The sequence below is a fragment of the Sinocyclocheilus rhinocerous genome, unplaced genomic scaffold (assembly GCF_001515625.1).
Source record: "Sinocyclocheilus rhinocerous isolate Xijiao unplaced genomic scaffold, SAMN03320098_v1.1 scaffold98, whole genome shotgun sequence".
Classification (NCBI taxonomy): domain Eukaryota; kingdom Metazoa; phylum Chordata; class Actinopteri; order Cypriniformes; family Cyprinidae; genus Sinocyclocheilus; species Sinocyclocheilus rhinocerous.
Genome location: NW_015666167.1, coordinates 91,730 through 108,565, shown reverse-complemented (window position 1 = coordinate 108,565; position 16,836 = coordinate 91,730). Strand labels below are relative to the sequence as shown.

At 38.0% G+C, this 16,836-nt stretch overlaps 2 protein-coding genes and 1 long non-coding RNA gene across 3 annotated transcripts in view; 1 reads left to right on the top strand and 2 right to left on the bottom strand.

Annotated features, from left to right (window-relative positions):
* The window catches only part of LOC107731827 (glomulin-like), a 9,345-nt gene extending 4,391 nt beyond the window's left edge, over positions 1-4,954 (top strand). Inside the window, exons 4-16 of the mRNA XM_016543009.1 lie at positions 1,568-1,670; positions 1,773-1,948; positions 2,278-2,331; positions 2,440-2,470; positions 2,596-2,685; positions 2,942-2,983; positions 3,078-3,151; positions 3,297-3,381; positions 3,487-3,596; positions 4,090-4,147; positions 4,248-4,383; positions 4,482-4,573; positions 4,664-4,954. Coding sequence (XP_016398495.1) covers positions 1,568-1,670; positions 1,773-1,948; positions 2,278-2,331; positions 2,440-2,470; positions 2,596-2,685; positions 2,942-2,983; positions 3,078-3,151; positions 3,297-3,381; positions 3,487-3,596; positions 4,090-4,147; positions 4,248-4,383; positions 4,482-4,573; positions 4,664-4,750 — 1,138 coding nt within the window. The 3' untranslated portion in view covers positions 4,751-4,954. The remainder of the gene's footprint in view (positions 1-1,567; positions 1,671-1,772; positions 1,949-2,277; positions 2,332-2,439; positions 2,471-2,595; positions 2,686-2,941; positions 2,984-3,077; positions 3,152-3,296; positions 3,382-3,486; positions 3,597-4,089; positions 4,148-4,247; positions 4,384-4,481; positions 4,574-4,663) is intronic.
* Positions 4,955-5,050: 96 nt separating this feature from the next.
* On the bottom strand, positions 5,051-8,752 carry cunh1orf146 (chromosome unknown C1orf146 homolog). The gene is made up of 5 exons (XM_016543040.1): positions 8,536-8,752; positions 8,320-8,413; positions 5,892-6,063; positions 5,506-5,584; positions 5,051-5,253 (listed from the first exon to the last, which is right to left on the bottom strand). The coding sequence occupies exons 1-5, from the start codon at positions 8,701-8,703 to the stop codon at positions 5,143-5,145; spliced, it is 624 nt and encodes a 207-aa protein (XP_016398526.1). The 5' UTR covers positions 8,704-8,752; the 3' UTR covers positions 5,051-5,142.
* Positions 8,753-9,888: 1,136 nt separating this feature from the next.
* LOC107731831 (uncharacterized) lies at positions 9,889-16,043 on the bottom strand. Its single transcript, XR_001638810.1, has 3 exons — positions 15,975-16,043; positions 10,102-10,201; positions 9,889-9,979 (listed from the first exon to the last, which is right to left on the bottom strand). It is a non-coding gene; the product is annotated as an uncharacterized LOC107731831 (long non-coding RNA).
* Positions 16,044-16,836: the final 793 nt, after the last annotated feature.

The following is a 16,836-nucleotide window of genomic DNA, read 5'->3' as shown; positions in this document are numbered from 1 at the left end:
ACGAGTAGACACGCCCCTTATTGCTGATTGGCTACAAGTTTGTTTTGCGATTCGGCCCGAATCAGTTTTTTAAAGCGTTTTTGAAAAATCACATACCCTGCCTTTAATACACACAGCTGCTGTGTTTACAGCGGTAACCAAGGAAACGCTGTATCACTGTACCATAAGCGCCACCTGCTGTCAGAGAGTGAATCTGCGTCTCATTCAGCCCACCTGCTGTTTCTGTTTCATACAGATGTTTTATGTAGCATAATTTCACAAAGCTAAAGTCAGGTCATTCTGTTTTTGCTTCAGATTTTGAAATTATACAGTCTAATATAAATCAAACATTGCACAATTTATGATTAAAATGCAGTGGTTGCCTCTAATTTCAAATGGCTATGAAAAATCAAGGTGCAACACAGAGTGAAGAATATGCAAATGTTATTTTATGTGATTTTTCAATTTCTGTACCTGAACATCTGCAAACATAAAAACCTAAAGCATCATTTCATTTCTATCTTTGTGCTATAGGCCTACATTTGATTGTGCTACTACTTAATTTGTTTATTTGTTCTTATTTACTGGCTGTCACTTGTCTTTAATAATGTTTAAACTTTATATTTATGTTTATTTTTGGCTAGTGATTTTTGCTGTGGTATCATAATTGAAATAGGGAATTGTACAATTGAATTGGTATCTAAAATATTGGTGTCATATAATATAATCTTATTTATTAGAATACAAGATTGTAACAATGATAACAGCAACTATTTTATTTTTTGTGGCAGGGCCAGTGAAAATGTTGGCAGTGCAAGTAAAAATTTGCACCACTGGCCCGACCAGGCCAGTAGCAAAAATCCTTAGCGTTGATCCCTGTAAAGTCACACTGTTATGTCTATAATGCCATAGTGCTTTACCACAGAGAAAGTTTTAGGGCTGTGGGATATAATGATACGAGCGATCGTCCAGATTTAGATCTAACTATATTGTATTTATAGTGTTAGTATTAGATTTAACAGTGCTGCAGTGACGTCTAAACATTCAAAAGACATTAAGATATATACTGGTCTATTAAGAAATTTAAATGTTGGTTATTTTGTTCAAACGCAATAATCTACAACTACAGCAATAACCAACAACAGCAGCAATTCAGCAGCAGCGTAGCAGATCTATTCCGCCAAGACCAAATACATTAACATTGTCATATCCCTCACCATGCTAAAATCTTCCGAGAGTTGTCATGATTGAAATGAAAATATGATCGGTTGTCGCAAGACTGAAAAACTCTTGAAACATCGAAATGCTCTGGCCCTAATGATAATAACTATGGGATTTAGACAATGTTCAGTTTTGTTCTATGCAAGAGAAACAGTTCTCAGAAACCATCAATGAAGATATGATGGGGTGTCTTAAGTTAAAAATAACCGATTGTCAGAGTCTGATGTCAGTTAACATTTTGCAAATTAGCAGTCATTTAAGCGACAATGTTGAGAAATATGTAACCCTTTGTTGATTATATGCATGTGATCTTAACCAGTATTTTACCTAATTCTTCACATTTTCCTTTCTTTCTGTAATTGCTCAGTTGCATGAAGAGTCTAAGGGAACCTCTCCTCCAAGTTCAACTGGACAGAGAGGCGAACATGACAGAAATTTCACCCTTGTGGAATTTTGCCACAGAAATAATGGTAATGATATCACTTACTTTGTTGTTACTATTAGGCTTAGGCACGGTACTTTTAGGAAAATGATGACCTGACTTCTGAGTGCTTCTGTGCTTCAAATACTAGGCAATCCTAGCAGTGATCCAACAATCTCTGCCAAAAATCCTGTTCTATCCTTTGAGAGGAAAAGAAGACACAATTTCGGAGAAAGATGGTTTTCATCTGAATGAATCAAGAGCTTGCATGGCTTACTTGCTCTTTGTCCAGCTTATTGCCATAGAAGTGCTTCCTGCAGTTTTTAGGTAAGTAGCAGTTAGACCTCAAAAATGTGTTTTTTTTCCTCATCTCACCATGTGTTTACCAGACTCAAAGACAGTGTGAACTGTTAAGGCCACAGATCTCTTGGGCTTTCAAAGGGGTTAAAATACCCTTCACTTGCGGAGTTGAGAATCTTATTTTGTGCGCAAAAACATACTGATATATTTGGCACCAAAAGAATTTAGAGACTTCCATAATTTTTTCAATTTGTGGTACACACTGTCTATATGAAAGCAGTTTATGCGATCGCTACAGCTTTAATGTACCTGCGCTCATTTTGCTCATAACAAAAATTTTTAATTTAATATTTCAGCCCTGTTTTCGTCCTGCAGTGTAATATGGAATACATCAATCTTCTTTTAAGTAGGTGTGTATACAACAATTTTTATTATTTAAAAATAAATAAATATAAATACCAAAATGGTGTGCCATGTATTTAGTCTGACTCTCCTTCCTGCTTTTTATCCCCATACAGAAAGGATGAATCATGGATATTGAAAGGACTGGTAGAGTAAACTTCCATCAAAACATTTATTAATACAGTCATTACAAGAACAGAAAATGATGTTCATGCTTCAATTTTCAGTAATGAGTAGTCATTTGCTAGAAAATGTCTTCTTGCATTTTGTAGGACTTACATGTTAAAAGTTTGGAAAGAGTAACAGACTGCAGTCTCCCAGTGGAGCTCTTGGAGCTGAAACCATTTCATGAGGTTCCAAAGGTATGCAGCAATGCTATGTATTGTTATGGAATAAAGAAATAATATATCACACGCCTCTTAAAACATACATAACTTCTTGGTGGTAAAATCTAAGGACGCACAATATATTGGTTCCATATCAGTAATCAGCCGATATTAGATATATATTATTTAACTTATTGGTAGAATGATTCCCAGAATTTTAATAATTGGTGCATCCTTGGTGAAAACAAAAATGCTTACTATTTTAACGAGAATTGTTGTTATTTGTTCACAGAACTTAATTACAATTATGATTGACTGTCCTATCCAGCATTTGGTAGGTATGGATGAGACACAACTTGCTTTTACAAGTAAATCTGATCTGTTAAAGCCCGTTTTTTGTTTGCGGTCATGTGCCCTCTTTCATTTAGAGAGGAAAAAGCCTTGCGGTGTTCCAGCTCTTTATAGAGAAGCTTAATGGTGAAGCCAAGCACACATTTTTCAGGTATGGTATCTAGAAAGTTTAAATATATATTTAATTAAAACTGCTATCAATATGTGAATGCATTATTCTGGTTGACAAATATAAAAAGTAGAACATTTTTGTCTGAGTGTTAATTGCTTATTCTGCCTTTGTTGAATGCTCTAAGACGCATCATGAAGACTAGCCATCATGCAGGTGTAGAAAGTATCATCATCAAAAACATAAAGAATCAAGTGGAACGCTGCAGAAAGGTAGTGTACAAAACATTGCTTATCTGTCTGCTTGTCCAAGTGACAGGATTTTGATCAACACCGAATCACTAATGTTAGAAATATTTTTCTCTTTTGCTATTAAAGTCAGCCTATGATGACAGCTGGTTTGAGGGGACTCCGCTCATCTCACTGCTCAGAGAAACTCTCATTCTCCCACAGGGCCATGAAACCGACTTGCTACATGGGATGGACAGGTGAAGAAAACCTGTATTTTTACAAAGACCTGCATCTTGATGGATCTAATCAATTTTTATATCAACAAATCATTGACATCAATCGTAACCCAAGTACAGCCTCCACATATGGCAGCTGTCTCCATTTTAAATGTTAGATCTCCTACTAACAAGATACAATCCATCCCTAACCATAATTTATGTATGAGTGTAGTCCAGGTTTACTGCCATGATCCCACAATACAGAACAGATGGTGAGCAGTCCAATATTTTGAGGCAGATCCTGTGTCATTCCTAAAATGATACTAAAACCTGAGTGATTGACATACCTCGTCTGAATAATCTGCCCCTGATAAATTACTTAGGCCTTCCTTCATCCTGCTGATATGCAAATGGTAAACCTGTCAGCTTTTACCACAATATGCACCTGTTCTGCATAACTCTCTGTATTAGGCAAAAGTTTGTTTAGTTTGTTTTTTTTCTCCATATTCATATTTTCTTCATTGTTTTAAAGGGTAATGGAGTCTCTGAATCTTCTGCGGTATTTATTGATACAGGAAAGAAAAATTTCTGTAAGATTTTTACAGCATTTTGTCAAAACACAACTATATATATCATTACACTTATATTTTCATCATGTTCTATTAATAAGACCCACTCTGTTATTTTCAGACTGGAATATGGACAGACCTGTGCCACATTGCAGACAGTTACACAAAATTATTACGACTATGTCTAAGCATGTCAAAATCATACTATGGTACAGAGTTGAAAAGACTTCGAGAGGACAAAAAGATCAAGGCTAAAGGTAATACATGCTTTGTATCCTTTCTCTGTTAAATAGTAATTATTATATAGTGAAGAACATGGATTTTGACTGGACGTAACATTGTTTTTTCCCAACAGAATTTAAGGAGGCCTCTGGGAAGAGATCAGTTCAGAGCTTGCTTGTGAAACCGGAGACGCTTGACAACATGCCATGTGAGGCACAGGATAAGGTTAGATTATCAATTCTACTTATCGGAATTCAGTTTTAAAATAGTGACAGTGAGTCATAAAACAAACTGTACTAAACATATAATTTGCAGGTCTTGCAGTGCGCCTTGGTCACATATGACTTAATGGAAAGCCTTGTGGTCCATATAGAGGAAATCACTGAGGACAGTCAAAAATGAAATGGGGACAATTGCTGCTTTCTGAACTGAATAATGTATTTATTAATTTATTTATTTACCTTCTCTGTAGCATGACACATTTGTAATGATAAAGAGCAATGTGAGAGCTACAATATCAATATTTTCAATACTATTCTGTATTCTGACTTTGAAGACTTTTCCAGCACAAATAAAAGGTGGACATTTTCCCTCTAACTATGTTTATACTTTGTTCTTAATAGTTTATGAACTATTTTGAAAGAAAATGTTTTTTTAAGGCTAAACAACAAAGTATGAATGGCAAGAAACAGATTTGACACAACTTACTATGAAACAATACTGACATCTGCTGTTCAAAACAAGTATAGTAAGCAATAAGAACATGAATGGAGAGGAACATAGTGTAAATCTCACTAGAACTGCATCTCTTGAAGCATTCCCCAAACTGGGCTATGATCAATGATGTGAGTACAAGCCAAAGACATCTGATCTCTCAAATTCGCCACATTGGGTTTACTTGTGGCCTGGAAAAAAAAAGGCCAATAAAATTTTTGTATGCACCATGCTAGTAATAAACTTCTTATATATGCAATTTTCCTATGCATGCTTGTATAGTGAGCACTGTCCTTGACGTTAAATTAAAATGAACATTAAAAGCCCATAATTAACCTCGATACAGCATTCACAATAAAATTAAAACATTTCTAGAAAATTTAAATAATTAATAAAGCGTGTGAATCATCCACACTGAATTGTAGAAAACCATCACTGCTTACCTTAGCAATGACCAGAATTCCCTTCACTACATCAGCAGTACTGTGCACAGGTATGACTCTGAGGTTACAGCCAAGAAATCTGTTGCAAAAATAAAACATCAGAGTTAAGCCATTTTATCACATACTTGTATTTGTCCAGCTCGGTAGATTAAAAGAATTTTGAAATTAAACAGACCTCACTGCATGTGTGGTTCATTGGTTGTTTATTATTAATAAAATTTTAACTAATTATTTAAAAAATAATTAGGCCATACAGTCATCTTATTCTGAGTCGGAGTAGATCTTAGTCTGAGTGGCTCTCCAGATGCCATCCCTAGACCCTTTGGTCAAGTAAGTATGTAATCAAAATAAGGTTGTACATTTGTAGATTTTAATTCATTATGCACCTGTTTTGCACTGATGATAAAATCTCCCACTCCCTTTTTCCGTAAACTGGGGTTTGAAGCAGAAGAAAACTGTTTCTATGGACCTGCACAAATTTCTCAATTCTCTCAAAAAATTCTGCATTCTCAAGCTCAGCTGGAAACTCCTCCGGTGTGACCAGCAAAAAAGCTGTACCTGTGTAACAGAAAAGTGACAGCAAGGCAAAAAATGTTTAGCTTTTTACTTCTGCTGATTGTACTTCGGCTACAAAATGTTGTTCAAAGTGTTAATTTTGGACATTATAACAATGAATAAAACATGTAAGAATCATAACCTTTTGTTGATCATAGAGCTTATTTTCTGCAGCAATCCAAAAGCCAATGGAAAAATGTTTTTTCTAGGACAGTCTACTGAGTGAAGGATAAAATAGTCTAGAGAGCTACTTGTTTGATATATATATATAATTCAACAATCTATGCTAGTAAATATTCCAGTTAAATTTATAAAAGTATAAATATTCATTTCCCTGAATATTTTACTGCCATATTATACATATCGATATTTATCACAATATGCATTTACCATTAATGGGGAAGGAAATGCTTTCCATATGTTTGTTAGAACTTAAGAATGAAGGTAAACATAACTTTGTTTACAATTAAACGACACAGAGTAGCTACCTTTTAATTAGGCCCCCATGAAATCCATTGTGAATTAAGAAAACTTAAACCGTTTAATCGATCATTTAAAAAAAAAAAATGTAATCAAAAGAAAATTGATTTACAACCAAATGTTGCATTTTTTTTTTTTGTATAATGCTGCTGTATAAATTAATGAAAAAAAAAATAACCTGGTTGTATGATTTCTTTAAAAATTATTATTATTATTACTTTGAAAAGTTATATATATTAGCATACAGTAATATATTTCTGTTATAATTTCTTCATGTTAAAACAAACTTTTATTTTGACTGTTTGTCCTCATTGATAAGCAGATGCTGAAAATGCTGTGAAACCGTGTCATTCCTTCACAGTTCACACGGAGACATGCAGAACATGCAGACATATTAACCACAATTCCTAATTCAGCCCTAATGTCGACTATTTATTTAGCGTGCAACTCACAGACTCCAGGGCACCACGTTGGATATCATTGGTCTAGGTCAGTGGATCCCAACCACGTTCCTGGAGCACCCCCCCAGGCCCCAGCACTGAACATTTTGCATCTCTCCTTTGATTGACACACACATTTCAGGTCTTGGAATCTCTACTAATGAGCTGATGATCTGAATCAGGTGTGTTTGATTAAGGAGACATGGAAAACATGCAGTGTTTGGGGGCAGCACTCTATGTAGGTTACATTTAAGTAAACAAATCAATATTTTCAAAGTTTACTTTAATGATTAGACAGTAACAAATAAAAAAAAAGCTATATTCACAATGAAGGAGGAACTAAAAAAAAAGGCTAAAATTACTCTCCTACAAGCAAAGTTTCTCGAATATCGAAGCTAGTGATGGGAGAAACGAACCATTTCGAAGCTTCGAATCAATTGAACCAATTGCTTCGCAAAATGATTCACTGCTTCGAAGCGCTCGAAACACCACACGCTGGTGACGCCTGCTGGTCAAAACTGTGTAAATGCAACAAAAACTCAGACCAAAACATGCATAAAAACAGCTTTTACAAACCCAATGAAAACGCTTTCTTGAAAGTATAATATATTAAATGCAATCAAAATAATAAAATTTTGATTGCAAAAAGTTTAGTGTGTTTGTTTTATGGAGAGCTTGTCTAAACAGGCCAGTAAGAGACTATTAACTACTACTCATCCTTTTAATTACACAAATGTCTCATTAAAAATATCTACAAATTGATCAAACTGATCCGAGATCGTATAAACATAGACGCTGATGCAGTGGTGTGGGGGTCGATCTCAGTGAACTCGCATGACTCACGGGTTCACAGAGATCGCCCCCCTAAGGCGAACTATTGAAATTTCGAAACAGTTATGACGTAATGAAGCCTAGTTTACTGAAATCACGTGACTTTGGCATTTTTATACGTGCTCCGATTCCGAACCACTGTTTCGAAACAATTGATTCGCAAAAGTTTCGAAGCTTCATGAAGCAGTGTTTCAAAAGCGGCCATCACTAATCGAAGCTAGCTATACATGCTTAAAACAAAAGAGGAGGTAACTTGGAGCAGGTGAAGTGGTGCACTTTGATAATGACTGTTCAAACTCGCAGCGCGTTAATGTTCTCTTGTCCTTAGCCTATAAATGAAATCTATTATAATATTTCTAGATTGGAATGGAACGTTTTTCTTAGCGGAACCTTTTTACATTGAGCTGCACATTCGTTAAATTATTTGATTGAAAAAAAAGAAAAATCCAGTAGGACATCTTCTTGATATAGGGATTCAATTTACTGAAAAAATGTAACTCCTTTCTACCTGACAAGGGGGAAACAAAGGAAGAGGACAGGATGTTGTCCGAGCGGCGAATCCTGTGCTGCTGCGCTACAAGAATCTGCGAGGCTTCATCACACTGCGAAAACAACACGAAACATAAACAGATAAGTGCGTAAATAGCAGAGAGTAAAGGTTTTTAATCAGTCAGTAAATCAGTTAGTATTATCATAAACCGTAAAACAGTATTTTTCCTCAAACCTGAGGTGAGGTGCTGATTATAAGTGTTGTTTTCCAAGAGGTGTTGGTATCGATTGCCATTTCAAGTTTGTTGTACGTTAGCTGATATTCGGTTGCAGCGCTAACAGTGTTAAAATTTAAACAGACACCAGTGAGCACACGGGCACAAACTGGGACATACAAAAACATTTCTGAAATTCATGTTAATTAAATAAATGTTTTACTCAAATTGTTATGCTCATAATATAATTTATTTTAAATATACATATATTAGAACAGTGGTTAGAACTTTTTACACTAAGTACCACCTCAGAAAATATTTGGCTCTCCAAGTACCACCATAATGACCAACATTAAAATACAGTAGCGTAGTACGCCTAATTATTCAGCTACAGCTATGCACAGTTAAAAAAATTAAGGCAGTTTAATTTCTAATAAGAATATTTATTATTGTCTGCCACTTTAAACATTGTAAATACAATTTGAACAGTAACACTGCACTGTGCTTACAGGTAAATAAACTTAAATGATTAAATTAAAATGTACTGTATACCTAAAAGTTAAATAAAAACTGCACTGTACTTAAATGTAAAGTAAAACATATACAGTACTTGATCAAAAAATTAACACGGGCATCATTTAGCCCCCTGGCAAACTTTTAAAAAGTGTTTTAACAGTGTTTCCCAACCTTTTTTTCTTCCACGGCACAGTTTTGATATGTAAAAAATCCCACGGCACACCACTAAGCATTACAAAAAAAAAAAAAAGATACAAAGGGGAAACGTATTTTTGATTTTTCCAATAATTAAACATTGCGTCATCAGAGCTGGTATTTTGGCTTTATATATGATCAGACACTTGCACTTACTTTCTGAAAATCGTACTCAAATGTAGTTAATGAGGTTTTTGACGAGCGAGTGACAGAGATCTGTGTTTTGTCCATCATTAGAACGGCCGCCTCTGAGGCAGTAAATTAATAGCATCACGTTTTCACCAGTTTGCAGTTTATAAAGTTTATTGTAGCTATATGGGCGCTCAGTTTCTCTTGTTAATACATTTGGCCAAAATCTCATGATATAAAATATGAACAGCTATGATATTTAAAACGTACAAAAGTGTATTGGCTACAACTAGACAGCAAATGCTAAGACTCTTCTCTGCTCTTTATACACACAAAAACATTAGCCTTTATAGACAGCGTTTCTTGAGTAAAGGAAACGCTGTACTTATTCAAACATCAGTTCTTTATTTACCCTTGCATTGCGAGCTGCACATTCGTTAAATTATTTGATTGAAAAAAAAGAAAAATCCAGTAGGACATCTTCTTGATATAGGGATTCAATTTACTGAAAAAATGTAACTCCTTTCTACCTGACAAGGGGGAAACAAAGGAAGAGGACAGGATGTTGTCCGAGCGGCGAATCCTGTGCTGCTGCGCTACAAGAATCTGCGAGGCTTCATCACACTGCGAAAACAACACGAAACATAAACAGATAAGTGCGTAAATAGCAGAGAGTAAAGGTTTTTAATCAGTCAGTAAATCAGTTAGTATTATCATAAACCGTAAAACAGTATTTTTCCTCAAACCTGAGGTGAGGTGCTGATTATAAGTGTTGTTTTCCAAGAGGTGTTGGTATCGATTGCCATTTCAAGTTTGTTGTACGTTAGCTGATATTCGGTTGCAGCGCTAACAGTGTTAAAATTTAAACAGACACCAGTGAGCACACGGGCACAAACTGGGACATACAAAAACATTTCTGAAATTCATGTTAATTAAATAAATGTTTTACTCAAATTGTTATGCTCATAATATAATTTATTTTAAATATACATTTATTAGAACAGTGGTTAGAACTTTTTACACTAAGTACCACCTCAGAAAATATTTGGCTCTCCAAGTACCACCATAATGACCAACATTAAAATACAGTAGCGTAGTACGCCTAATTATTCAGCTACAGCTATGCACAGTTAAAAAAATTAAGGCAGTTTAATTTCTAATAAGAATATTTATTATTGTCTGCCACTTTAAACATTGTAAATACAATTTGAACAGTAACACTGCACTGTGCTTACAGGTAAATAAACTTAAATGATTAAATTAAAATGTACTGTATACCTAAAAGTTAAATAAAAACTGCACTGGTAAAGTAAATAAAGTAAAACATATACAGTACTTGATCAAAAAATTAACACGGGCATCATTTAGCCCCCTTTAAAAAGTGTAAAAAGTGTTTTAACAGTGTTTCCCAACCTTTTTTTCTTCCACGGCACAGTTTTGATATGTAAAAAATCCCACGGCACACCACTAAGCATTACAAAAAACAAAAACAAAAAAAAAGATAGAAAGGGATATCCAATAATTAAACATTGCGTCATCAGAGCTGGTATTTTGGCTTTATATATGATCAGACACTTGCACTTACTTTCTGAAAATCGTACTCAAATGTAGTTAATGAGGTTTTTGACGAGCGAGTGACAGAGATCTGTGTTTTGTCCATCATTAGAACGGCCGCCTCTGAGGCAGTAAATTAATAGCATCACGTTTTCACCAGTTTGCAGTTTATAAAGTTTATTGTAGCTATATGGGCGCTCAGTTTCTCTTGTTAATACATTTGGCCAAAATCTCATGATATAAAATATGAACAGCTATGATATTTAAAACGTACAAAAGTGTATTGGCTACAACTAGACAGCAAATGCTAAGACTCTTCTCTGCTCTTTATACTCACAAAAACATTAGCCTTTATAGACAGCGTTTCTTGAGTAAAGGAAACGCTCTACTTATTCAAACATCAGTTCTTTATTTACCCTTGCATTGCAAAGAAGTAGACATCTGTCTTCAAACTGCGGGACAGTGGGGAAGTCTTTGCTTCGTAACCGGCAGCCCTTTACAGCGGCCTCCGAAGCAGACAAACAGCTGCTCTGATTGTCTGAAAAGACCAGAGCGCTCAATGTACACTCTAAGGGCCCTCACTGGGCAGAGTGGATTGGGACCCTACTCGCCGTCTGCAGCGGGGAGCGCTAGAAGGGTAATAATCTGGGCTCTGAACGGAGTTGAGAGCAACTTAGGTACATAACCGTGTCTTGGCATGAGGACGACCTTACAGTCAGGCTGTAGACACCTGTAGGCTGTAGGAAGCACTGACTGACAGTGCCTGCAAGTCACCCATTCCCTTGACCAACGCTAATGCCAAAAGGAGGGAGGTCTTATGCAACATGGGCCGCAAGTCGGCCGAATGGAGCGGCTCGAAAGGCGGGCACTTTAGGGCCCTTTAGGACTATGGATAAGTCCCAGGTCGGCACGGTCTGAGGGCGAGCAGGATACAATCTCCGGGCGCCCTTCAAGAACTTAATGACCAAGTCGTTTCTGACGAATGACTGGCCAGCTTCAAGGGACTGATTTGCTGCGATAGCTGCCACATAAACTTTGAGCGTGGAAGGGGCGCGCCCGTTATCCAGTAGCTCTTGTAAAAAGGACAGCACGTGGGACACGTCACAAGATACTGGGTCCAGGCTTCGTGCTGCACACCAGTCACTGAAGACTGACCATTTAAGAGCGTAAAGCCGTCTCGTAGATGGTGCTCTATCCTCCAAAATGGTGTTGCTCACTCTCGTTGGGAGCAGTTAAGGCGTAAAGTCGAGGTTCCAGACATGAAGGCTCCACAGCTCCGGCCGGGGGTGTCAAATCATGCCCTTCGCGTGTGAGAGAAGATCCCTCTGTAACGGTATCGGCCAAGGGGCAGCTGCTGACAGCTGCATTAACTCGGGGAACCAAGTTTGGTTCCTCCAAAGTGGGGCCACCAGGAGGATTGAGCAACCGACTTCCCTGACCTGACTTTCTGAACCGTCAGAGGATATAGTGTCCATTCCCCCGGAGCCACATTGCCTCTGGAGAGCGCGTCTGTGCCAAGGTTCAGACTGCCCGGCACATGAACTGCTCTGATAGAGAGGAGTCTGCTCTGTGCCCAAAGCAGGAGGCGTCGAGCCATCCTGTAAAAGTGAGCGTGACCTGAGACCGCCTTGGTGGTTGATATAGGCTACCACTGTCATGTTGTCCGATCGGACCAGGACATGTTGCCCCTTTAAGGCTGGCAGGAAGGTTTTCAGGGCCAGAAAAACCGCCATCATTTCGAGGAAGTTGATGTGAAGGCGCCGCTCGTGGGTCGACCAGGAGCCGGATGCTGGACAGCCCTCTAACAGAGCGCCCCAACCCGTATTGGAGGCGTCCGTAGTAACCACCTTCCTCCTGGAGGTCAGTCCCAACTGAACGCCTGGTTGAATCAGGCAAGAAGTCGTCCAAGGGGCCACAGCCTCGATACAGCGATGGGTAACCCTGATGTAAGGATAAAAGAAACTCAGATACTTTGATCTTCTGAGACAGACAATACACACAGAGTGCATTAACATACAGACATCTGTTTACGCATCTCACTGAGAGAAAATGCGGGCAAACGTCTCTCACATATGCATTGGGTTTTTCCTCATCCCCTTCCTTCCCCGGACCCATCCGTCTCTTCACCCAGCACACTCAGAATGGTCAATAGTATAATGTTCTATATGAATGCAAATAAGATTTACAGTCATGTTTGGTTTCATTTGAATAGTATCAGGGCGAGTGGTACAATGGTCTTAATCTTACAAAAGTAGACTAAAAGATAATACAGATCCTAAGAGTTAAGAGATGCTTTGATTACTGTAGAGGGTCATTCCATGCAAATTACCTTCTGTTTCCCATTGAGGTGTAAACTAGCCACCCAGATACCAATTGTTTGTACATGCCTCCATTTGGGGATGTTTTATCTTGGTTTTGTATTTAAAGGATTGCAGCAAAAGGGTCGGCGCGATTCTGTAGCCATAGAGCCCGTAGTATGGAATGTGTCCACACACTCAATACTATGTATTTTCCTAAAGTCAGGTATGAATCCTTTACTCTTAGATTTGTCTATGAGAATTTGATGTATCGTATTGATTTGATATCTTTGAATTGGCTATGTAGATAATTGGCATAATACATATTTACCTGACTGATAATAAATTGTTACATTTGATCTATTCTGACTTACTCTGAAATTATTTCCTCAAGTAGATTAAGTGAAGGCGTATGTTTCCGCAAATCTGCGACCAGGGTTACGTGCATACTAGATCTCAGGTTTAGATGAAGCATGGGGCACATCAGGTGAGATGATAGATTTCTGACTAACCGCTTGACCTTATAGTTTAAGTTGTACTCAGTTACGGTAACCATGTATTGATTTCAGAGTTAATTAAGTTGTACGAAGTTATATTAGCTATCGGGGTCTAGACAAGGGGTTCTAGAAGAACCGCTGATTAATGTTTGAGTATTACATGGGTAACTGTAGGGGGCTAAACAGACCTACTATTTAAGGTATATTAAATAGTATTAGCCACAAACCTCTGGCTAAGGATCAGACTGGGCGAATTTGTGATCGTGGGTCCCACGCATAGCGGCCGCCGTGAGGCACCCTAAGCGACATAGATTCCTAATGAACGAGTAAATATAAGTAAAGAGTTAACTAGAATAATCAAATGTCAGAAGAGTAATAATAATAATTAGAGACCGACAAACAACCAATTTGCCTTTCAACCTAAATTCGAGGTCATACTAATAGTCAGATTAGATAATAAAATGGAGTCAGATTTGAGGTAAACCTAAATTGAATAACTCTGCGCGCTGAAAAGACCGAACACGCAAGAAACCTTCATCCACCACTGGATACCTTCCTTGGGCCAAGTGCGTGGACCTTACACTGACATAAAACTGGCCCAGGCGTGTGACGGGACATGGGCTTTGAGCCAATATTGGAGAGGCCGCATGTGAAGCAGGCCTAGAGGAATCACAGAGGAGGCGGCCGCCATTAGGCCGAGCATTCTCTGGAAAGTCCTGAAAGGATGCAGAGTCCCCGGCTCGAAAGATGCCGCCAGTCGCTGAATAGTCAAGGACCGTTCCGGCATAAGCCATGCCCGCATTCAGGTCGAGTCTATAACAGTCCCCAGAAAGACCACTCGCTGTCTGGGGAACAACTGACTCTTGTGTGGGTTGATTTTCAACAAGAGGCGCTCCAGTTGGTTGATCAGAAGCGATCTGTGCGCGATTAGTTCCCGTTCTGTTCTGGCTAAAACCAGCCAATCGTTGAGGTAATTGAGAACGCGGATTCCCATCTTTCTCAGAGGGGAAAGACCAGGGTCCATGCACTTCGTAAAAGTGCGAGGGGCCAGAGACAGTCCAAATGGTAGGACTGTGTACTGATAGGCCACTCCCTCAAACGCGAATCTCAAGAATGGTCTGTGGCGGGAGGTTATGTGGATGTGAAAGTATGCATCTTTCAGATCCACTGTCAGAAACCAGTCCTCTGGACAAACCTTCGCGAGGATCTGTTTCAAAGTTAAAGGGTTAGTTCACCCAAAAATGAAAATTCTGTCATTATTTACTCACCCTCATGCTGTTCTAAACCCGCAAGACCTCCGTTCATCTTCGGAACACAAATTAAGATATTTTTGATGAATTCTAAGAGCTCTCTGACCCTCCCATAGACAGCAATGTAATTATCATGATCAAGGTCCAGAAGCGTAGCAAGTAGATCGGTAAAATAATCCATGTGACATCAGGGGTTCAACCGTAATTTTACGAAGCTACGAGAATACTTTTTTTACGCAAAGACAACAAAAATAAAGACTTTATTCAACAATTCGTCTCCTCTGCGTCACCCTGTTGCCATTTTGGAGAGTATCAACTGAACGTAAACAGCCGTATGCTATTCTGTGTCAGCTGCGTCACGCGCACTCGTATCTTTGATAACTGTGCACGTTGTTTTGTCTGACTGTACATGTACCGGCTGCGTGCAGCTCCTGCCGCCACTAAATTACATTATATTTGTCCCATATTTCCATTAAAATACATACTAACTTCAACTTGGACCACTAAATAAATAGACTGCTATTGTTATGCAAGTATGAGGGTTAGATTATTTAGTGTACAGGTCATTTCAAGAGTAATAAACAGAGGGATAGAAAATATTTATTTTCATGCATTTTAAATGTTTTAAAATGTGGAAACCACTCATTGCATCACACCATCTCCTGACTGCTTTATTATTTTTAAAATAGGGGCTTTATGGAGTGTGTGTATACATGGTTATAAGTATAACAGTTAATATTTCATTAATTTAGGGAAATGAACAAGTGTCTTAGCCCTCAAGGGACTATTTGGCCAACCAGCTTATTCCTGCTTGAAAAGCAAAATGTTATTGATAGTGTAAAAAACATCAACTTTGAAGCACATGTGATTGATGGACTAGCATTACTCAACATTACTTACTACCTTCCAGCAACACTACATTCAATGAAGGTAAAATAGTAAACAAACATTTTTTTTAAGTGGAACCGGAATCGTTAGGCAAAACTGGAACCGGAAAATTTCTAACGATACCCAACCCTACCCACGAGAGAGCTTCTTTCCTTCTTCGGCTTCTTCTGTCCAGTGTCAGCGAAGAGATGATCCTCGTTGCTGAAGGAGAATATTCTGATGAAATGGCGCTCTGAGCCGACTTGTATAGGGGTCGGCTCCGCCCATTCTGGCGGGCTAGAGCAGCTACGCAAACGTGAACAAATCAGGCTTCAGTATCAGTGTAAACAGGAGTTTCCCCATACACAAGTTAAGAACGTTTGAAAGGGAATGGGTAAAATCCATGGAATAAGGAAAAAATTATTGTTGTGCCTTTAGACGTCAGAATCGGAATGCAAATAATTTTTATATAATACTGTCAAAGATGCCATTTGAAGCTAAACGCAGACGTTTAAACAGACAATGGATGAAACCTGCTATGATTACCCTACTTTTAAAGCATGAATTTGATTTAAACAATAGGTCTATGTAATATTCACATAGGAGACATATTGTATTAGCCCTACAGTTAAAGCATTAAATACTATTTAAAGGTGACATATCATGAAAAAATGACTTTTCCAGGTTTTAAGTGCTATAATCAGGTCCCCAGTGCATCTACCAACCAAGGAAACTTGAAAAAGATTAATCTAGTAACTTTGTTTTGGTCAGCCTTTTTCTGCAAGCGTCTGAAAAAACGAATGCGTCTGATTTCGCTCCCTTGGTGATGTGGCAAAGGGATCTCATTATAATATTACCACCCCTTAATCTGTAAATTTACACCAAAGGCGCCATCATTTTGATTTCGCAAGCGACAACGGTGTACCAGTTCTAATGCCATGGCAAAAGTTTGAGCAAATCATGCTAACTGTTCTGCCTTTGGCTGCACAGACGAGCACAGAACACTATTTAGAGTC